The sequence below is a fragment of the Vigna umbellata genome, chromosome 8 (assembly GCF_029865625.1).
Source record: "Vigna umbellata cultivar VRB3 chromosome 8, Vumbellata_1.0, whole genome shotgun sequence".
Lineage (NCBI taxonomy): Eukaryota > Viridiplantae > Streptophyta > Magnoliopsida > Fabales > Fabaceae > Vigna > Vigna umbellata.
The window spans coordinates 42,654,290-42,677,979 of record NC_142172.1 but is presented as its reverse complement, the minus strand read 5'-3'; the positions used below and the strand labels follow the sequence as shown (position 1 = coordinate 42,677,979).

The following is a 23,690-nucleotide window of genomic DNA, read 5'->3' as shown; positions in this document are numbered from 1 at the left end:
TAGTTAGTGATTTCTAAAAAAACAAAATAGTCTCATCTCAGTTTTAAGGGTACAAAATAATGCAATGGATACGAAATAATGCATTTTTTATTAAAAAATTGTTTTTAGAGAATTCTACACATTTCCAGAAATAATTTCAGTCTTACGACTCCTATGGAAAAAATCCGGAGATTGAACAGACAAACAAAAGTTTGATTTTTATATTGAATTGATGAAATTTAAAGGTGTTTGTACCAATAAAGAAATTACTTTTTTGTTTGCAATTATAATAAAGGTTTTGCATAATCGTAAAATTTTCTTAAAATTATGGGTTAGAGAGGTTATTTGCTTCCATTTTTTTAAGAAATTTGTTTAAACAGCAAAAGTAGATTTCTAGATAGACCTAGAAATAAAATAAATAGAAAAAACATATAAATGATAGAAATATAAGGAATAAGCGAAATAAAAAGAATGTTATTTAGATGAATGAAAAAAAAAGAGAGAATTTATTTATGCACTGATTTTTTCTTTTCAAATTCTAATTATGTCTGAAATTATAGTTTTAGATCGTGCAATAAGCATTGAGATGCAAAGAACCTCCTTTAGATCATCTGGCAGCTATACAAATCCTATTTGAGGTCTGCTCATGTTTTAAATTCGGATTCGTTGCTGCATATGGCGCAATACTTGAGGCTTTACTGTCGTAATGACGATTTAATACAATTTAAAATATAAATTTATATTATAAATTATATAATCTTGAATGTATTTTATGTGTTGAATTATTTTTTAAATTTGTATTATAGATTATACAATTAAATATAATTTTGTATTACAAATTTCACAATCCAAAATTTTATTTATATTTTATATTATCTTTTAAGTTTAAGTTTGTATTACAAATTAGAGTGTTTCATCATACATTCCGACATTTTGATGTATCTCTAAAAATTTAATTTTTAACTTTTTAACATTTGCACCTCCAACCAAAGACTTATTCTCTAATTCTAATAAAAATACTTTTATTTTCTTTTTTTTCTTATTAAAGACACTTTAATAAATATTTTTTTATTTTCTGTCTTTTTTACTAAAGTCACTCCACCACCTTAATAATAATATAATTTAATTTAAAATTTAAATATTATTTAATATAATTTTATATTTTAATAATTATCAAAATATAATTTATATTATAATAATAGTTATATTAAAAGTAAAAATAAAATAATTAAAATAAATAAATAATAATAATAATATAAAATTTGATTTGATATGTTAAAATATATTAAAATATTAAAATAAATTAAATTATTAAATATGCTAACGGTTTTGTTTTTTATTTAAAATTTTATAAATATTTCATTTAAATGAAAATTAAAATATTATTTATTATACTTTTATATTTTAATAATTATTAAAATATAATTTATATTTTTATAATAGTTTTATTAAAAAAATAAAAAATAAAAATAATATTTAAAATCACATTTAATATATTTGAATATATTAAATTATATTAATATTTAAATTAAATTAAATAATTATTAAAATTAAATAAAAAACAAAATTTTTAATCGGATATCCATATCCGTAAAATATATTATCGGATTTCTATATCCAATTGACAAATTTTAAAAATTTTTTATTTTAATTTTAATAATTATTTAATTTTATTTAATATTTTAATATAATATAATATATTTAAATATTTTTAATGTAATTTTAAACACTATTTTCATTTTCATTATTATTACTTTTATTTTAGTTATTTTTATTTTTATTTTTTTAATAAAATTATTATAAAATATAAATTATATTTTAATAATTATTAAATTATAAAAATATAATAAATAATAATATTATTTTTAATTAAATTAAATATTTCTTAAATTTTAAATAAAAAACAAAACGTTAGCATATTTAAAATTTTTGTTTCTATTAAAATTTAATAATTGTTTAATTTATTTTAATATTTTAATATATTTTAACATGTCAAAGCAAATTTTATATTATTATTATTTCATTTTTTTTATTTTTTATTTTTTATTTTTATTATTTTAATTATTATATTTTAAATATAACTATTATTATAATATAAATCATATTTTGATAATTATTAAAATATAAAATTATATTAAATAATATTTAAATTTTAAATTAAATTAAATTATTATTAAGGTGATGCAAGAATACTTTTAGTAAAAAGAAAAGAAAATAGAAAAATATTTGTTAAAGTGTCTTTAATAAGAAAGAGAAGAAAATAAATTTTTTTTTATTAAAGTTAAAAATAAATTTTTTGAAAAGTTAGAGGTGTTAGAAGATTAAAAATGAAAATGTAGAGGAGAGGAGAAGTGTTAGAGGTGTAAGATACACTCAATGATAAATTTATTTAAAAAATCCTATGAGTGTTTCATCCTACACTTCCAAGATCTCATCCTGCACCTCCAAAAATTTCACTTTTAACCTTCTGACATCTCATCATCATCCTGCACCTCCAACTTTTTCAAAACTTTATTTTTAACTCTAATAAATATTTTTCCATTTTCTTTTTTTTTATTAAAAAAATCTTCACTACCTTAATAATAATTTTATTTATTTTATTTTAAAATTTAAATATTATTTAAAATAATTTTGTATTTTAATAATTATTAAAATATAATTTATATTATAATAATAATTATATTAAAAACATAAAAATAATAATAATAATAATAATAATAATAAATAATAATAAAAATAAATTTGATTTAACATATTCAAATATATTAAATTATAATAAAATATTAAAATAAATTAAATAATTATTAAATTTTAAATAAAAATGAAAATTTTAAAAAGCTTATTTATATATTAAAATCTATAAAATATGTTAATACTTTTCTTTTTATTTAAAATTTAATAAATATTAAACTTAAATAAAAATTATAATATGTACTTATTATATTTTTATATTTTAATAATTAATAAATATAATTTATATTTTTAAAATAGTTCTATTAAGAAAATTAAAAAATAATAACTAAAATAAAAATAAAAATAAAAATAATATTTAAAATCATATTTAATATATTTAAATATATTAAATTATATTAAAATATTAAATTAAATTTAATAATTATTAAAATTTAAAAAAAACAAAATTTTGAAAAATTTGTCGATATCCGATGAGTTATAAACCGGATATCCATATCCGATAAAGAATGGTTTTTAAAGTTTTATTTTATATATAAATTTTAATAATTATTTAATTTAATTTAATATTTTAATATAATTTAGTATATTTAAATATTTTATTTAATATAATTTTATTTGTTATTTGATAAATAACTGTTTTAAAACTTTGTTTATTATTTAAATTTAATAATTATTTAATTTAATTTAATATTTTAATATAATTTAATATATTTAAGTATATTAAATATTTTATTTAATATAATTTAATTTTTTGTTATTATTTTTATTTTTTATTATTTTATTATTTTATTTTTAATATAATTATTATTATAACATAAATTATATTTTAATAATTATTAAAATATAAAATTATATTAAATAATATTTAAATTTTAAATTTAATTATTATTAAGGTGATATAGAGTCTTTTTAACAAGAAAAAGAAGAAAATAAAAATATATTTATTAAAATTAAAAATAAATTTTCTGTAAAGTTAAAGGTGTAGGATAATGATGAGATGTCAGAAGGTTAAAAATGAAATTTTTAGAGGTGCAGAATGAGATCTTGGAGGTGTAGGATGAAACTCATCCTATGGACGCTGCTTTAAAGCCCAAATCCATTCTACCAGAAAGGCCCAAATCCAATTGAATTTTAAAAATAACGTTAATGAAACGACGGTTATGCATAAGCGTTTTCTTTCTCCTTGCATAACCCTTTTAGGGTTTTTGGGGTCGCCATTTTTGTTTCTCAACAACCTTATTTCACATTCCACTTCGCACCATTCACAATGAACTCCAACACTATATGATACCTTTCCTGGACATAGCCAACATTGTTTTGACCAATATTTCAAAAGATCGTCTGACACCGGTAAGCTGTTTTGCCCCTCACGTTTTTCTAGTTGCTCTTTTAGATTCTATCCTTTTCCCGGAACTTGGTTTTCGAACCGATGGATATCCATCCACTCGTTGGCACACGGGGCTTCTGGAAGCTTCAACTGCAAGAAACCTCCATTCTAGCATTGGCCAAATCGCAGTTGTTGCTCATTTGTCAGACATGATGGGTTCGAATTCGAACCATGAATTCAATAACCCTTTTAGGTCCAAAGGTGGTCCACAAATTTTCCCATTCTTTGATTATTTTGCGGAGTTTATGTAGCCATCCGTTTGGTGGTGATGGATTTGAATGCATTGAGGAGCCTTTGAAAAACCTAGAATTAAATTGTGATTCTGCTGTGGATGGAACGCTCCGTTTAAACGAGGATTGGGGCTATAACCAAAAGCAGTTTTCACTGAGGAAAGGGTTCATAGAAAGTGTGAGGTTAGATGCTAAGAGGGTTCTTGAGGTTCTCCGACAAGATGGTCCCGGTCTCGATGCCAGGTTGGTTTTAGGTGAGTTGCATGTGAGGCCATCAGGGCTTCTTGTGAGGGAGGTTCTCTTTGGAATTTTTAAGAACATAAATTCTGAGAATAAAACTAGGTGTGCGAAGCTGGCATACAAGTTTTTTGTGTGGTGTAGTCAGCAAGAGGGTTACCGGCATACTGCAAATGCATATCACTTAGTTATGAACATATATGCGGAGTGTGAGGAGTTTAAGGCATTGTGGAGATTGGTTGATGAAATGATTGAGAAAAAGCTTCCGGCTACTGCTCGAACTTTCAATATCTTGATTCGTACTTGTGGTGAGGCAGGATTGGCTAAGAAATTGGTGGAGAGGTTCTTAAAATCAAAGACATTTAACTTTAGGCCTTTTAAGCACTCCTATAACGCAATCCTGCATGGTCTTCTTGTTTTAAAACAGTACAAGTTGATTGAGTGGGTTTATCAGCAGATGTTGCTTGATGGATTTTCTTCAGATATTTTAACTTATAATATTGTCATGTATGCAAAATACAGACTTGGAAAGTTGGATCAATTCCACAGACTGTTTGACGAGATGGGTAGAAATGGATTTTTTCCAGATTTTCATACATTCAATATTCTACTTCATGTTCTTGGCAAAGGCGACAAACCGCTTGCAGCTCTCAATCTCTTAAATCACATGAGAGAAATGGGTATAGATCCAACTGTGCTTCATTTCACTACATTGATAGATGGACTTAGCAGAGCTGGAAATATGGATGCTTGCAAGTATTTTTTTGATGAAATGATAAAGAATGGATGTATCCCAGATGTGGTGGCTTACACTGTAATGATAACAGGATATGTAGTGGCTGGTGAGCTTGAGAAAGCCCTGGAAATGTATCAAGATATGATTTCTAGAGAACAAATTCCAAATGTTTTTACATACAATTCCATAATTCGGGGATTGTGCAGGGAAGGAAAATTTGATGAAGCATGTTCAATGCTCAAGGAAATGGAAACCAAAGGTTGTAGTCCAAACTCTGTTGTCTATGATAGTTTAGTGAGTTGTTTACGGAATGCTGGAAAGACTGCTGCTGCTCATGAAGTGATAAGACAGATGACAGAGAAGAGCAAGTACACTCACATATATTCAAGATACGAACGGAACAAATGAGGCATCGACTTTTGATCTGGATAACCGAGACCCATGATCTGCTGCGTGTTCAGCTGACTAGAAGCTGGATAATGAAGTATGTATCCCCCTCCGCTAATATATATATATATATACACACACACACACATACACACACACACACATCTTTTCACTTATTTCTGCACTTAGTAACTGATTTCTGAACCTGTATGGCCATTTTTTCATAACATATTATTAATATTTTTTGTTTATCAATTTTAGGCTATACTTCTTTTTGCTAATATCGGCCTGCATTTGTCGAAGAGCTTATTTGCTACGAATAAGGTGCTTAAATTGTCTTTGATTCTATATAGTGTAAATATCATTTTGTTTTGGTAGTAGCGTTGAGGTTAATTAATTTAAATTATAAGTGGTGTTATGAACTAATTCTGTGGCATTTACTTATACTATTTAAAACTTTTAAAGTGCATAAAACATTTTTAATCTGGATGCTTGACAGTTGATTGATTAATTAGGTACACTATTTGGCTCTTCTGCTTTGAAGGAACATATGTACCTCTATTTCCCTGAAAAAGAAGAAATAAATGGTGTAATTGTATTTTAGATTTTAAGCCATCTTCTGCGTGTTCAAATTTATTACTTGTAAAGTTAACAGTTTATAATATGACTGTTTTCCGTAGCAGAAAATACACTATGCATTGACTGTGTAAAGTAGTTTTAGATTTTAAGCCATCTTCTGCTTGTTCTAATTTATTACTTGTAAAGTTAAAAGTTTATAATATGTCTGTTTTCCGTATAGAAAATACACTATGCATTGCTGTGTAAAGTAGTTTTACATTGTTATCTAGTCACAAACTATCATGTATAGCAAGTTTGTTGACTTTTACTATAATTACCTTAAAAATTGTACCAATGGTGGCGATTTGTGAGTGGGTGACAATGTAAAAATGTAAACCTGTTTTACATTATCAGTGTATAACCATTAAACTCTTTTCATAATAACTGATCAGTTTACATATTTAATTATTGTGCTGAAAATACACTTTTGATTATTTTCACTGAAGTATATAAACTGAAATTGATATAACACTAATTTTTAGCTTTTGGAGGTGTAAGACTAATCTTCCTGGTTCATGAGTTCCAAAATCCGGAGCAAGCAACAAACAACAGCTTCAAATATTGCCAATAGTCAGAGATGCAGTAATTATTTAAGTTGATCTCCACACACATGCTTAAGCTGGTTGCTTTTCTGTGGCTTCAAAGGGCAGCCATTCAGTTTGATGCCACATTCCAGATGAAGATTGGAAAGCTTATCCTCTTCTATTGTCAGGTTATTGTTATGGTTCATTTTTTGGCTTGATATTTTGTTTTCATACTTGATAGGCATATTCTGTCATCATGCCATGGGAGCAGTCCAACAGTAAGGGTGTCTTCACATATATTCATCTCGCTTGAGATCTTTTTATTGCAAAAGCGTATGCTGTTGTTAGAGATATTAAAGTGTATAACTTTATGGTAGATAACAACACTTCTTTGCCTAAAGCACACAATCGTCTGTATAATAAGTAGCATTTTACATGGCTTATCCTTTTGGAATGCTACTTTCCAAATTTTAAATCAGGGCTGCTTTTATTTTTGACAACTAATTGCATCTGCTTTTGTTGTGCAACAATTTCATCTTTGCTCGTTAGAAAGTTTCCCAACGTAGGAACCACTTATGTCAGATTCAATTGTTTTTACAAGGCTTCCTTTTCATTCTCCTTCAAACAGATTTTTGCTTAATATTTCTCCGATTTATCGTGCCAAGTGATACATGGGACACGTTGATGCAATTTTTCATGTACATAGAGTCACTGTCATCTCTGAAGTCTTTTCCAAACTTTCTTGATTCACCCTCTCTCACATGTATTTTTCCTAGTATTGGATTTATTTTTGAAACCACTCACATTATAACACTGTTCTTGCAGTTAAACATCATACAGGATAAATGTTGAACGTAAGTGTATACATCCATCATTCAAGTTCCCGCTCTGATTGTACAATCTCATAGGATTGATGTTTTTAGGTTTTCTGTTGGATGGATTGGCGACTCAAGTGTTTACATTCGTCATCCGGGGCTTGTGTATCTACATGTAATGATGAAGGCGGCCGTTGCTTTTTTGGTCTGTCAGCTAAGCCTATTCAGCATTGCGTTTTCCCCCTTGATCTTTCTAATACGGTTTTATTCGTTTATTTTGTATTCCTGATTGAATTGACTGGTTATTATAGCCATTACATACTTACCGTGTGAGATTCCTATACTGAGAATGAGACTGAGGATAAAATTGAACGTTTCATTTCATCCAAGGGTGTTGGCTGTTGAACCCTACCACCGCCGAGCAAAACTCTACTAATATTGAAAAAGGATTTAGAAAAAAAGAACCATTGAATGTCTAAATATATATATAGATAATTTTTAAAATCAAGTGCTGACTTTAATAAAATTGCATTTTAAACTTAGAAATCAAGTGGTCCCTATTTCTTCCACGGATTAAGAGTACTGAGTTTATGGAACCGTTCTTCAAATCTGCGAATAATAAAAGCATTCAGATTCAGCATTATTCATATCCGCGTTCATCAAAGTAGTCCAAATAAAAATAATTCCTTGTACCAGGCATTGGAACATGTATACGAGAAATCCATTTACTCTTAAATAGTCAAGTTCATTGGAAATCTGTTACCTTCTCCGCGCAAGAGTCATACTAAGTTCGTTGTTGGCATATTTTAAGAACTGAAAGACATCTGAGTGATTCATGATGATGTCTATAACATTGACCGTGCTTATTACAGTATTACTAAGCATAAGGTGGGATTTCCTATTCACACAGCACAACGTTCTATTGTTTCACTTAAAACCTCTAATTCCCCCTCCCCCCGCCCTTTATTTTTTGTTTAGTCTTGTATTTTTCATGATATCTTTTTGCTCACCACACCATCAATCTTCGATTGTAGTTGTATCACTAGTCTTCAACTATGTCGATCCATTCTGGGCTTCTCACTATTTGCTCACATGTTGGGCATAATGTCAGTACTTACAGTTTACTGTGGTGGTACTTGTTGCAGACAGACACAGAGGACATAAAAACTATTGAAACTGTCGCAAGTTTTTTCTTATTTTAAGTAATTTTGTCCGGAAAATGATAGTAGCTAGCTAAATGGTTGCAGACTTTCATGTTAGAACAGTCATAAAATTTAGTGAACTTCTGTGACATGTTTGGCCATATGTACAGCCAAAGCTAACCAAATGATTCAGAACATAATAAATTAAAATGCTTTCCTTTTCAAAGAACCTTGAGTGTTTTAAGTTATCTATCTCTCAGAAGAAAGATTTAAAAGCCACTTTTTGCCTTCACTTATTCTTTAAGCGGAGGGAGCACACCCTTAACCCCTTTTGAACCATGCTTCCAGTGGCTGATAGAAAGTGATCCACAAAGAATGGAAGAGGATTCTCACTGTACCAGTTTTTTTTCCTTCTGCACACTCTTGGTACAATTTATAAGAACGAGCAGAAGGCATAGATATCATCAAACTCAAAAAGATAATTCGAACCGAGAAAAGTTTTCATTATTCATAAACTATACGAACAATCTGCTGCTTAATATCTATATCGGGATATCTTAAAGGAGGGGAAGAATTTGAAAATTTGGATGATATGTATTGCTTTTATTTTTTCTCTTCCGGTTTCTCTTCTGGCTTCTCTTCATTCTTTTCCTCTTTCTTTTCCTCTTTCTTTTCTTCTTTCTTCTCTTCCTTTGCAGGTCCAACTGATATTATATCTACCTTCCCTACTTTCTTCAGCTTCTTCACCACCGCCACTGCATCCATTTCGCCAACCACTATCAACTTCTGTTCCTTCACATCTGCAGCTATCGAATCAACCCCTATTTTGTTCAAATGAACAACAGTTAAACAGATCAAAAGAAAAGGTTTTCGATGACCAGAACGAAAATGAAACTATAAGTAAACACCAACCATAGATATCTGCAGCTGCTTCTATTGCTTTCTTCTTTGTTTTTTCATCTATCATGGTAAGGACCTTTAATACCACCTTCTGCTACGGATCCAGTGAGGGACAGGAAATGCAGACAGAGGCAAGAGAATGATAAACAAAATTTCCATCAAATACTTGAGTTAAAAATTATACATACAAATATAACCAAACAAGCACTAACATGTGCATGTGGAATAAAAACTAAGAAAGAGAGAGCGAGAGAGAGAAATATTGCAGATGATTGAAGATGAAAAACAGTACCTGAGCCTCCATTGTGAAGAGGAAGATGTGCGTGAAAAGAAGAAAAAGGGTAATGAAGGGTCGAAAACTTGTGTGGCCTTTGTAATAGAAGTAAGGCGTGCGGTTGTGGATATCTTCTTTTATTTGTGGGTGTGTCTGTGTGTGCTACATCCAAAAGATGGACACTTTAAATGCAAAACTGTTGGCCAGCATAGCTCAACTCAATAGCACACAAAGGACAAACGTTGACGTGATGAACTGTGTTACTCGCCAGGTGAATTTTCTCTGTAAAATTTTCTCAACCATAGTGTTCTTATCAGTGGAAGAATTATCAGAAAAAAATATAAAATCTAACAATATTTTCATTTTGATTTCCTATGTACCTTCTCACACAGTCAACTTGTTATATGTTTGTACGTAAAGAAAAAGAATTTGATCACGTCAGGGAACATGTTAACAATATTTAAAAAAGCGAAATATGTGGAAAGGGAAAAGAAGCATGTATGGAAGTTAAAAGATAAATGGCGATATTGAGATTCATGGTAATCCATCACTTTAAATTAAGAATTGTTTTACAGCAATGGCAATGAGGCACCAACTCATGGTCTACTCATCACGACAAATCTAATTAAAATTACAAGTTAGATGAAAGACTGTCACTTTGCAGCTTCAATCTATAATATTGTTATTCCTGTGATTGTGCCTACTCTTAAAAATGCATTCACCCCACTATTCTTTTGTCTTGTTATCGTAATACCTGAAAAAGAAAACACTGAGATACAAAATGTAAGACAAAAAAGTTTCTCTATTAACATTAACTTATATGCAAGTTAATAAGAAAAGATAGATAACTATATATAAGAAGTTAATATTTCAATTTTTATTACATTCTTTTTCATGTAAAAGTTCTTATGAAAGGTTAATTCATTAACAGAGTCATATTTATTTTAAATAAAAATTATATTTTATGAAGCTTAAAGCTTAATTGTGATTTAATAACCTGGGTTATTTTGCTATTAGAGATTAAGTCTCCACTAAAATGAACTTCTCCATATGCATGCATTTGATAGCAATAAGATGAGATAGAGATAAGAATAAATAAAATTGATCAAATCAAATTATTAACAAATAACAAGAATAAAACATAAGATTTGTTAATAAAAGAATTATTAGAATAAATAAATGTTAGGAATTACTTGAATGTCTTGTAAAAGTTGAGATAAATATACGAAAAATACAACGTACAAAATATTAAACTTTAAGATTTTATATTAAAAATAATATCAATTTGTTTATATGAGCAACTTATATGTGGTCTATATATCCCATCAAAAGTCAGTAATTTATTTGGAGTCCCAACCAATAGTTAAAGTCATTAAAAGTGTGTTGAAATAAATTGGTGTAACAATTATATTATATTGTAGTATGATTTTATTAAAACAAATTTTATTTTAGTGATGAAAAATTTAAAATTATACTAATATTTCAAACATAAATACTAAAGGCATTATAGAATTAGATTCAAATTAAGTGATTACATACTATAATTAGATTTGAAATAAGGAATGACTTATTTTTAAAAGGAAGTTGAATATAAAGTTGTTCTTCCCTACCCTACAAGCAAGGTAACAAGGAGTAGAAGTTTGTAAGCACCATAATTACGATTAAATGCAAAGAAAGTTTTGACCTTTGAGTATCTCCACTGATGCATGTATATATTCAATTTTACTGTGCCAATTGAATCCAATACAGTACAGTCATGCAAAGCTTATAGTCCACTGTTCTATGTTCAAAACAAACATCATTTTTCAATATTCTACTTCCATTTTCATGGAGACCCATTAAAATCCACTCAAAACTCCATCTTAGTGGATTACATGTGTCAAGGAAGGGGATCCAAAAATCAGATAATAAAAGACAGGTGTGGGATGTAGATTGAACATTTGATTTTGACGATAGAAGCAAAACTCAAAGTTTTCAAAAATGCACGTCACTTCTGCATGCACTCTTCTTTCCCAAAGTTCTGAACTTTCATTTTCTCCTCATTCTCTCTAAAAACCCCCTACTTCTCTCTAAGAAATCTTAATCTTTTCTTCTTCTGATCACCACTCAGACACCGTCTGAACACTCCCGGCGTCGAGGGCGTTCGTTTGAACCGATTAGTTTCGGATTCTAGATTGTTTCGTAAATCGTGATCGTAGTCTTCTAAGAAATTGGTGGTGAGCTATTCTGTTCAAATTGTGAACGTTCGGTCACGCTTAGAGGTAAGGGAAGCTTATATAATTTGATTTTTATTCTCGTTTTTGAATGCTGGCATGTTTGTTTGATTGCTGAATGAAATGTGAAGTATGAATATTTACTATGTTATGGATGTATGAATGTATGAAGATAGATGTTGAGGAATGAATTAATATAAAGAATCTTAAGTCTGTAGTTCTATGTGAAAATTGATGTTTGTCACTGAAGGTTATTGACCATTCAGTTAACCTTGGGTATTCAGTCTTGGACCAAGCGTTCGTTTTCATTAGCGTTCGTCCTTAATAAGTGGTTGGTATTAGGTCAGCGCTTGTTCGATTATAATTCTCGGTTTCTATTAGACTCGGTTGGAACTGGATTCTTTCATTTGGAGAGAATTTCAGTTAAGCAACGAGAGTTTTCGTTTTGTAAAATTTGTAAATAATCGTTCGGCCAAGGGTAGTCATCCCTTGGTATTTAGTTATAAACTTAAAATGGTATTCTATATTAATTAAATATACATATGTATTTGTATATTCGTTCTTCCTTGATAACTAGTTAAAATTGTATCTTATTATATTTGTCACACCCTTATTCTATAAGTTAAGTAGTGCTCGGTCTTACACCAACTCGTTCTCGTTCTCGTAATCTATCTTTACAATAAGAGCATTCGTCCAATCTCAATAACGTTCGCTCTCTACAGTGGTCGGTCTTCGACTGACATTTGTTTTCATTGATGATTAACTCATTAATAAGCTAATTGTTTATTAGCGTTCGGTTTCTTCATATGATTTCGTTAGGTACTATTATTTGATGTCCTACAATATTTGTCTTAATTGGTTTCGCCCTGGATTCTTAGTACTCGGCCTAGGCTCAGTGCGTTCGGTTTAAACTCTCGAGAGTCAGTTCATTAAATTAGCTCACTTGGTAAATAACGTTCGATTCTATTATTCTCTGGGAAATATTATTGTATTTGATCCCTTTCACAACCCGTGAGTAACTCTCTTGGTTTGATCTGTTTTGAGTTGGAGACATCTCGGTCTCACTCCAATTGTTCGGTCTTGTTCTGGGTTAAAAACTAATGTTCGATATTCGGTATACTATGAGATCTTTATTCAACTTGGTTTAGTTGAGGTTTTAATAATGAAATATGATAGAATATGATATGGATGAAATGAGTTTGGTTATGTAAGAGTGTTCCGGGGAGGAATATCTCATGAATTGATATTGGAATGGTAAAGTATGAATGTGGACAAAGCTTAGCTGGCGTTTATCCTGATATTCTGTGATTACTCGTTCCTCACGTAGAGGAGGGTAAGTCATGTGTGGGAATGACAGGAGATCCTAGTCCATGAGGTTATCTTGGACGGAACGGATTAATCTCGGGTGGCAGCTGTTGAGGGTATCCCAGTCACCACATCACTCGGGTGTACAAACGTCGTAGCTACACAGAATTCATACAGTCCGGACGGTCAGGGTTAAGTGTTGGTCGTTGCATGCAAGAATGAATTATTGATCCTGTTTGATTGATTTATGTGAAATATATTTTGATACTTGAATTGAATTACATAAGCTTACCCTACTTTCTGTCTTATCTGTGTCGTTCGTTCGATCGTTTGTCCTGTTGCAATGATCGTTCGTGTGGATGTGAGCAAAAGGGAAAGAGTTGCTGGAGGAAGCACTGGAAGAGGTGGAAGTGAAGACTGAACCTTAGGACGTTCGGTCAATTAATGACCTCATCTTTTGATTTGATCGTTCGGTATATTTTTGTAAACTGTTCGTTCTATTAGTTTTAGCCATTGTACAGTTTTAACCCTTTGCTATTTTTGTAAGGCCGTTCGGCCAAAACCGTACGTTCTATCTTTTTTAAGACTGATCTGTAATATTATTAATATGTGATGATTCTCTTATATGATTTTGATACTGTACTTTTGCTTTTTAGTGTAGGTATGGATTGAAATTCAATATAAATTCAAATAATTGTATTAGAATTAAATCTAAATTCATATATCTTCTAAAACAAATAATTTGATATTTTGTAGATCTAAATATAAATAATTAAATTAAATTTTAAATCCAAACTCTCATTTTAAAAGTTAAATAGTTTGGATGTTTACAAATTAGTCTCACACCGATTTCAAAAAGGATATTTTAAAAAATCAGTTTTAAATTTAACATAATGTAAAATTATTATTTTTTAGAATGAAAAGTTATTGAAGTCTTTTATCTATATATAAATGAGATTTCTTTTTTAGTGTCCATATTTGCTTTTTCAAATTTATTCTTGAAATAAAAGTTTTTTAAAATTAAAATAATTATTTTATCAATTTTATCATTTTTTTAATTTAACCATTTTATTAATTTAAATTTTTAAACTTAACATTTTTAATTATAAAACTACCTATAAAATAAATATAAAACTATTTATAATAAAATTATAAAAATGACTTATATTTATTTTTATAATTATAATAATAACAATAATAATATTAATTTTATTATCATAAAAAAAATTAAAAAGTGAACACATGTTTCTCACTAGTACTTCATAAAATATGTAATTAATTAATAATTAAAAATATAAATATTATTTCATATTTAGTATATATATATATATATATATATATATATATATATATATATATATATATATATATATATTTATTGACAGCAGAGTTATATACAATATTTGACACACTTTCTCAATCTTATGAGTAGGAAATGAATTCAATTTTTAAAATTCTAATTCAAAATCTAATCAATTTAATCTAAATAATTGGAGTGGAATTAAATTCATATTTATATTTTTTTAGATAATAAATCCAAATTATGGGATGATATTTAAATTTGAGATTATTTTTTCTACAATATAAAAGTTTGAATGTTTTATAAATTGATTTGATACGAATTTTAAAATCAGTTTTAAATCTAAACAAATTTATCTAAAAATATTCTTTAGAATTAAATTTTGTTAAAATCCTTCCAATTTTATAAAATTTGAAATTAATTAATAATTTAAAAAATAAATTATCTTTTTATATTTAATACATATTTCTAGTAGAGTTAGGTAGAATTAATAAAACAAATTACTTTCCTTATATTCAACACATGTTTATTTCATGCATAAAATGTCAACTCACTGATCTTCTTCCACCATGAGCTTTAGGGGCAGCTATTGGTATTTGGGCTTGTACGTAATCACGTTGAAAGCATTGTTATTGTTTTTTGAATTTAATTTATGATATTTAGTTAAACTTATGTTATTATTATAATTTATTGCATTAATAAAGTTAATGATGTAATAAAATAATTAATTTTGATTAGATGTTTACGTACAACTATGTTATACAGAAAATATATATAAATCAAACTCTTATTGTTTTTGGTAGCCATGCAATTGTTGGAAAATGTTGAGATCCAATGAATCCACCACTGTGTGATGCTGCTATGGCATTAATGTTTAGTTTATATGCAATAAGAACAGTATATAATATTATAATCTATACATATAATAACACTATTTGCATAAGTTAAAAAAATTTAAAACCACGTCTAAATCTAAGTTTTATTTATTGAATAAAAATGATAAAATTAAACATTATGTAAAAAATACCTATAAATTAAATGTGTTGAAGTTTTAATTTAAAAGTGATATTAATATCTTATATAGATTAAATTAAAGTCATATATCTATAATTTCTATAATGAACCTTACTTAAAAAGATCATCATAAATAATATTTATTTAAATTTATATAGATTTTTTTTTGTTCCTGAACATATTGTTATAGGATCTTTATAGCTTCGATCTTGGTAATTGTATAATTTAAATTTTAGAAATTAACTATTAATTTAAATTAAAATTGTCATTAGAATTTTTTTGTGAAGAAAATGAGAAAGTGTTAACAATCAACTTGTATCACTTTTGATATGTAAATAAATACATGAGTAATAATTATGGTCCATCAACTTTCATACCTAAATTTCATAACTACATGAGACTTGAAATACTAGATAAAAATCTTTCTCACTTAGTTGCGTGAGTGAAGATGAGGGGACCATTGATGTTTAGACTCGTGTGATCTAAACTTTGGTTAGATGCTGAATCTTTAAGAGTTATTTAAATGTAATAGATCTATGTTTATTTATTGTAAGGGCCTGTAAAATTAATAAAGGGGTCTTTGGGCCTTATGTGGGGCAGCCAGGTCCATCAGATCAAAGGCACATGACCTTAGTAAGAGTCTTTCTCCTAAGTCAGCTTTCCACTCTGCCAACTTTTTCCTTCTCTCTCTAAAAACTCATCTTCTAAATGTTGTTCTGCCTTCTCTCTAAAATACCACCCGGTTGAACCGTTCAATTTTTGAATAAGTGGTGCTCAAATGTTCACCGCGTCAAGGGCTCCGTAACGGACCGAACGTTACAACCGATAAGTCACTTTCTCCTTTTCTCCACCGTTTCTAGCACCAAGGGCATTGTTATTTTACTGAATGCATTCCATTAGAAGTGTTCTACTTCAAATTTGTGGTAATTTCTAGCCTAAAAAGCTAATTCTATCACCATTGGATGATTTATAGGGTGTCTTTGAATTTTGCTGTGAGGAGTACTATTTAGAAGCTGTTCTACTATGTTAATTTTTATTGGATAATTATAACTGAGACGATGAAATTGTGCTTAAATAATTTATGCTTTGGTGTTGAACTGGTACATGTGGCAATTATGTTTGTAAGTGTCTCTGTTGAAATTAATCTGTTTTGGTTGAAATTGTTCTCTGTTGAAATTAATCTGTTTTGGTTGAAATTGTTCTGGTTGGAGGGTTTGGAATAAGGGCTCTGTGATAACATGTATATGGGCAGGTACTGTTTAAGGTTACGGAAGGGTGATATATATAATTGGGTATTTGATGTCTAGAACACTATAGGACAATTTTAATAACTTAGATAATTAAATCATAACTTGTTAAAAACCTTTCTTTGTTGGTAGGATAGAGGGCACTTAAAAACCTGAGTTGGCACATCCCTAATCATAGAACAGCCCTGGCCTGGTCTAGTACATTGTGACTAGTCATATGTGCTAGCGCCGAAGGTGAGTCTGATGCGTTCAGACATCTGAACCCTACGGTGACCAATTGGAGAAAAGTAAGATATCTACTATGATGAAAATTAGACAAGTAGTTTACCAAATAAAAACCATGATATATATGTATACATATATATGTACATATATATGTATATATGTATACATATATATGTATATACATATATGTATACATATATGTATATACATATATATATACATATATATGTATATATATATATATATGAACGTAAACTGGTGCATGGAGGGGATCTCACTCATTTTTCTTCTTCTATTTGGATTGATTGATGTTGTTTGACTGCCAGGATGTATGTATGGTGTTGTTGAGTGGTTGTAAAGCATATGAATGTGAACTACAATGACGTAATTGAGTATGAAGTAGACATCTCGGGGTGAGATGATTGAAAGTGATGTGTGGGGTGTTGTTTTTGTTCTGTATAACTGTATGGAGCTTTGAACTGGTATGTTTATCCCTACACTCGAAGCACTGTTCATGCTCAAATAGAGGAGAGCAGTGTAAGTGGTGAGAGTAGATGGAGGTTCTCGTCTATAGTCTTAGAGTTTAGATATAGATAGATGGGGGATTTACCTTGCATAGTGTTGGGGAGTTCCAGCTAAACTACGCAAGTGCAAAGACGACCAATAGTTTGACAGTTATACCAATCCGGATGAGTCGTGTGAGTGTTTGAGTCATGGTTTAAAGTGGTATGCCTTGATTGTTCTTTATATGTAGCTAAGCACGATGCTATTTATTGATTGAACTATATGATTACTGCTGCTTGTGTATGTTTTCGTTTGCGATGATCATCCACTTGGATGAGAGCAGAAGTTGTTGAGGAGGTTCCCTTAGAGCAAGAGTTGGAGGATGCTGATGATGCAGTATAGTATTTTAGGATTTCTAAATTTAAGTTGGTGTTATTTTGAAATACTCTAAACTGTTTAAGTTTTAAGTTCTGTCCTTTTGTGGATGATGGTAATATCAGCTACTGAACTACTATTTTATTCTTACTGTTCTCTTTATTAGAATGTGGAAGTCTAAGTTATATGATTGTGGTTATTATATATTTGAGATGCCACATTTATTGTATTTGAACATGTTTAAGTTATATGTTGATGACTTAATTTATGATATTGATAGGTTCGTTTTTAATATTTTTCTGAAAATAAATTTAAGGAGACTAATAAAAAAATGATACGTGTCCCGTTATAAAAAAATTGTTGAAATAAATTGTTAACATATCGGATCTTTTTACATAACAAACTAAAACAAACTCATATATATATATATATATATATATATATATATATATATATATATATATATATATATATATATGATTTTATTAATATTGTTTACTTTTATATGTGTACATACAAACAACAAAATACAAGAAACAAAAACTGACTCGTAATTAAACAACAACATACAAGTACTACCTCGTACTTGTCATTATTGACGCATAATTTATATTATATATTACATGCATGTAAAATAGAACACCATTGATCCACGCTTATGATCACACAACGGTTGTAATAAACATGTCTTGTTTGTCGTCCTTGACCTCGTTGTTCTTCAAGCTTGAAGTGAAAGACCACGAGAGAATGGTATTTATTTCTCTCTCTTCTCCAGTTGAATAACAGGATTACTCCCAGGATAAAAAGTAGAAACCGCCAATCTTTTAGAGGCAGAGTTATAGCTGATGTGTGCAGTGGCTGTCTTCCCATTTTGTCAGTTCCACCTTGCAGTTGTCTTGGACCTAATAGAGTTGACATCGATTCCAATGTGTCTGTATGTTAGATTGCCAATATGTTGATTAGGGTAGGTGTCAAATTCGACAGCGACAACTTTGTTTGATTCAGCTTTGAAATCAACAATGGTTTGGTTTTGAGAGGTGGAGGAGTTTCTTAAAGCCTTAGTAGGAAAGAGTCCCAGGAGACAGCCACCAGAATTTGAAGGGATGACAGTGTCATATGGTGCAAGGAAGAAGGGCAAGCCATCAGCTAGAAAAGTGTAAGGTGTTGAGATTTGAAAGGTGAAAGAAGTTTCAAAACTTGACACAACCGCAGAGTTTTCCCAAAGGTGCAATGGTGCAGAGTATAACACTCTTCCCACGCTACCAATGGCAGGATTTCCTCCACTGTTTAACTTAGTGAGTTGTATGACATTGTTTGCAGAAATGGCATCACCTTGGAAGATAAGATTCTTTTGGTCATGACCGAACCTGCTGAAGCTAAAAGATAATGACTGTGCTGACTTCACCTTACTGGGGAACATGAACAACATTGTCACAAAGGCAAACAGAAGAATTACGAATGAATAATTTTTGCTAGAGACGCGCCATGGTGGTATTCAATTGATTTGGTTGGAATCTTAATGAAGAGTTCATGCAAAACCTTTCCCATTTATGGGAAGTAAATTAATTGACAATTATAAGAATGGACAAGTCGTGGGGCTTATACGAATGAAGAAGTAGTGTTTTCTATAGGACTTCACATGTAGCATTGAGCAGGGTTAAAGTTGTGTATTTCTTACTTTTGATCGTTATAATCGATTATCAAGCATTATAATTCATTATCACGTCTTTTTTCATTAAAAATTATACTTTTACCCTTTTTTATTTTTTATTTTATTATTAATTAAAATGATTTATAATTTATAAATAATATTTTTAAATTTATTTGAAATAATGTAAATTATATCTAATTAATATTTAAAAATTATATTTTATTGTAATATATTTTTTTGAATTTTAATTATTATATTATATTTTTTTTCGAATTATAATTAATTAATAACAATTTTTTCATTATAAATTATTTAAATTAATAAAAAAGTTTAATAGTTAAAATGTTTGGAGGGATGACGACTTCTTTAGTTAAAGTCGTGCATCCCTTCACACTTTTATTTTTTTTAGTTCTTTTATTATTTAAAACGATTTATAATTTTTAAATAATGTATTTAGATGTATATAAAATATTTTAAATTATATATAAATAATAATTAAAGTTTTTTAATATTATTAAATAAATAAACTTTATTGTTTTAATTATTTTTGTAATTAAATTAATTTTTTTATAAAAATAATTTTAATTCAATAATTTCTAACCATAATTATTGTAATTACATAAATAAAAATGCATAAATTTATTATACTTCATTATAAATTTTTTTATAATTAATTTAATTAAATTTATTATATTAAACAAAAATAAATTTACTTATATTTCATTATAAATTAAATTTAAGTAAATTTATTTTATTTAAATTTAATTTATAATGAGATATAATTAAATTTATTTTTGTTTAATTTGTTTAATTTACTTATAATAAAAATTTATAAGTAAATTTTTGTTTAGAAAATAGTTGTAATATTGTTACTAAGTAAATACATGGCAGGTAGAATATAGCTTGGCCTATAATTAATTACAATTTACTACAGTGTACAACGTTAGGTTTTGATGTAACTACACGCACAGCCCGTTAACTCTAGTGACAATTTTATTTCATACTATTTTTTTTTTTGTTGATTTTTCGTCCTACTCTTTTCATATTTATAATTTATTTAATAACTGTGTATGAATAATAATTTTTATTTAATAGATAATAATTTTATAACATACTATTATATTTATATTATATGTTTATTTTTTAAAAAAAATTATGCACTGAGATGAGATTGATATATTTATTAATCTTGCTTCACATAATGTAAAATACAATCCTAACAGCCCCATACAAAAATACTGGTTTTGACTGATCTTTTATATTATAAAAAATTCTCACTCCAAATTTTCTCTCACATATAAAACAGTATCACCACATTAGATTATTGTATGCACTAATATGTAGTTTTTCCGATCTAGTATGCCTGATATAGATAATAAGGATGAAAAAAAAACTCATTCTAATTCTGATAGAATTTTTTTATATTAATTATTATTAAATTGAGTGTGAATATAATATTTGTTTTAGCTATATATTATTAAAATACTTAAATTTAATAAATATATTTTTATTATTATCTTTAGAAAATTTAGTTTCATTTTAAAGAAATATTTGTTTTTTTCTTTCTTTTGCATAATTTTTTGTTTTTTCTATAGTATTCAACTTATTTAATATCTATAAAGTTATTGACGTTTTTAAGGTATTTTGTCTGTCACCTAAAAAGTTGACTACACATTTTTTTTATAATTGTGTTTAAATAATATATTACATTTTAGAAAACACAAATCTCAAATATTATTGAATCATATAATTTATAGATATATATTAATTATTTCTTTTTTTCTTAATATTTTTATTTATTTTTTAATTTTTTATATGAAAATGTTTAACTCCTAATTTTAAGTTGTCATAGTTTATTAGATAACAAACTTAATTATTTTTTATTCATTTTTACATCAGTTTCGTTTGCTATAATTTTTTTATAAAAGGAATGTTTAATTAATATTTAAAACAGGAAGAAAAGTATTATGTGAGAGGTTTGCTGACCACAGCCAAAAGGGGCAGTTTTTTCTTTCCAAATCTTCTGGTTTCTTCTCTACCAGAAGGCCACATAAGGATAGCCACTACCTTCTTTATTACAAGAATATTTAATACTAGAATAATGTTACTTTCATCCCTTGCCTTTTTTTTTCTTCTTTACCTAACTTCCTTATTTTTCACTTTTTATAAATATAAAAGTTAACTTCTATTAAAACTATCTTATTTTTATAAACGTTATGACTGATGTAAAAAAATATATTTTTTTAACCATTTAAGTCTTTCCCGTTTTTAGTTTAAAGTCGTATATATGTTCCTCATTTTTTATTTTCTTAATTGGAAATTTTAAAAAATTGAAACATTGTAGTTTAATGATATTAAAAACAGTGACTAAATAAATAATTGTAAATTTTTTAAATGATGTGGAATTTAAAAAGGAGACATGGATTTTGTTTTTTCAAACAGAAAATTGGGGTTTCAATGTTACTTCACGTGGTTGTAGAGGTCGCACTATGCATTTCAATGGTGGAAAGGCTGATAAATTTGAAATATGAGTCGATAAAAGTTAAAGATAATGAATTGTTAAATATTTTTATATTTTCATTTTTAATTGAGGTAAGACATTATTAGAAAGAAATAATATAGAGTAGGAATTGATTATATATAATTTAAGAAAATATTCTATATAGTAAAAATTCGTAAATATTCATTAAATCTGTAGATAAGATAATTTCATTTATAAATTATCTATAAATAAAAATTCGTAAATAAAATAATTGTAATTAATATTATTTATAAGTTTATTTGTAAATAATTGTTTATGAGTATATATATATATATATATATATATATATATATATATATATATATATATATATATATATATATATGGGTTTGCTAACGCGCGTACGCCTGTTTTTCAGTTAGTACATTTTAGCAATGTGTACCGGATTTTAGTAGACAAAAATACCCTTATATATTATGGATTCCAAGTTTTAAGATTAAGGGTATTTTAATAATTTTCATTCTCAAAACTTAAAAAAAAAAAAGAAACCCCCAAACCCTTACTCACCTCTCTCATTCTTCTCAATCCTTTCTCTTTCATCTCTCTCACTCCAACTTATTCCTACTGTAGTCATTGACATATTCACCTTCAAGGCAAAGGTTCACTCAAGATCTCTTCAATTTCACCATCTTCACTAACCTCTCTAGTTTTGTTGAATCATCATCTTTAAAAAAAACCTTCCGGGCCAATTACCAATTCTTTCGGATGTCATTATGCTTGTGAAAATTAAATAAAATTATATACGACAAAATTATAAAATGAAAACTCATTTTAAAGTCATTTTTTTTAAGAAATTGTTTAATAACTGAGTGTTTCTGATTTTTTCCAAGCCAATTACCAATTCATTTGATGTCATTATGCTTGTGAAAATTAGATAAAATTAGATAAGACAAAAATTATAAAATAAAAACTCATTATAAAATCATTTTCTGTAAGAAATTGTTTAACAGAGAGTATTTCTGATTTTTTCCAGGTCTATTACCAATTCCTTTATGCTTGTGAAAATTGGATAAAATTAGATAAGACAAAAATTATAAGATGAAAACTTATTATAAAATCATTATAAAATTTCTGATTTTCAATTGGGTAGAGAAAAGATTGGAGTGAGAAAGAGAAAAGAGAAAGGGTTGAGAGGAATGAGAGAGGTGAGTAAGGGTTTGGAGGATTTCTTTTTTTTTTTTTTTAGTTTTGAGAATGAAAATTATTAAAATACCCTTAACCTTAAAACTTAGAATCCATGATATATAAGGATATTTTTTTTGTCTACTAAAACCCGGTACACATTACTAAAATGTACCAACTGAAAAACAGGCGTACGCGCGTTAGCAAACCCCATATATATATATATATATATATATATATATATATATATATATATATATATATATATA

General features: G+C 27.8%; 2 protein-coding genes and 1 pseudogene across 6 annotated transcripts; 1 reads left to right on the top strand and 2 right to left on the bottom strand.

Moving 5' to 3' along the window:
* The first annotated feature begins 3,832 nt into the window (after nucleotides 1-3,832).
* On the top strand, nucleotides 3,833-7,991 carry LOC124841821 (pentatricopeptide repeat-containing protein At1g55630-like). Of its 5 annotated transcripts, XM_088097793.1 has the most exons (5): nucleotides 3,833-5,747; nucleotides 5,912-5,974; nucleotides 6,751-6,980; nucleotides 7,618-7,646; nucleotides 7,716-7,991. In XM_088097793.1, exon 1 carries the CDS (start codon nucleotides 4,232-4,234, stop codon nucleotides 5,669-5,671), a length of 1,440 nt encoding a protein of 479 aa, XP_087953919.1. In that variant the 5' UTR covers nucleotides 3,833-4,231; the 3' UTR covers nucleotides 5,672-5,747; nucleotides 5,912-5,974; nucleotides 6,751-6,980; nucleotides 7,618-7,646; nucleotides 7,716-7,991. The 5 variants fall into 5 exon arrangements, with proteins under 5 accessions (XP_087953919.1, XP_087953918.1, XP_087953920.1 ...); XM_088097792.1 differs by having other exon boundaries at nucleotides 6,767-6,980; nucleotides 7,618-7,991; XM_088097794.1 differs by lacking the exon at nucleotides 7,618-7,646.
* Nucleotides 7,992-9,210: 1,219 nt separating this feature from the next.
* On the bottom strand, nucleotides 9,211-10,153 carry LOC124841819 (heavy metal-associated isoprenylated plant protein 39-like). Its single transcript, XM_088096130.1, has 3 exons — nucleotides 9,942-10,153; nucleotides 9,662-9,740; nucleotides 9,211-9,570 (listed from the first exon to the last, which is right to left on the bottom strand). The coding sequence occupies exons 1-3, from the start codon at nucleotides 9,951-9,953 to the stop codon at nucleotides 9,353-9,355; spliced, it is 309 nt and encodes a 102-aa protein (XP_087952256.1). The 5' UTR covers nucleotides 9,954-10,153; the 3' UTR covers nucleotides 9,211-9,352.
* Nucleotides 10,154-18,665: 8,512 nt separating this feature from the next.
* LOC148194769 (flt3 receptor-interacting lectin-like) lies at nucleotides 18,666-19,574 on the bottom strand (annotated as a pseudogene).
* Between the last annotated feature and the right edge of the window lie 4,116 nt (nucleotides 19,575-23,690).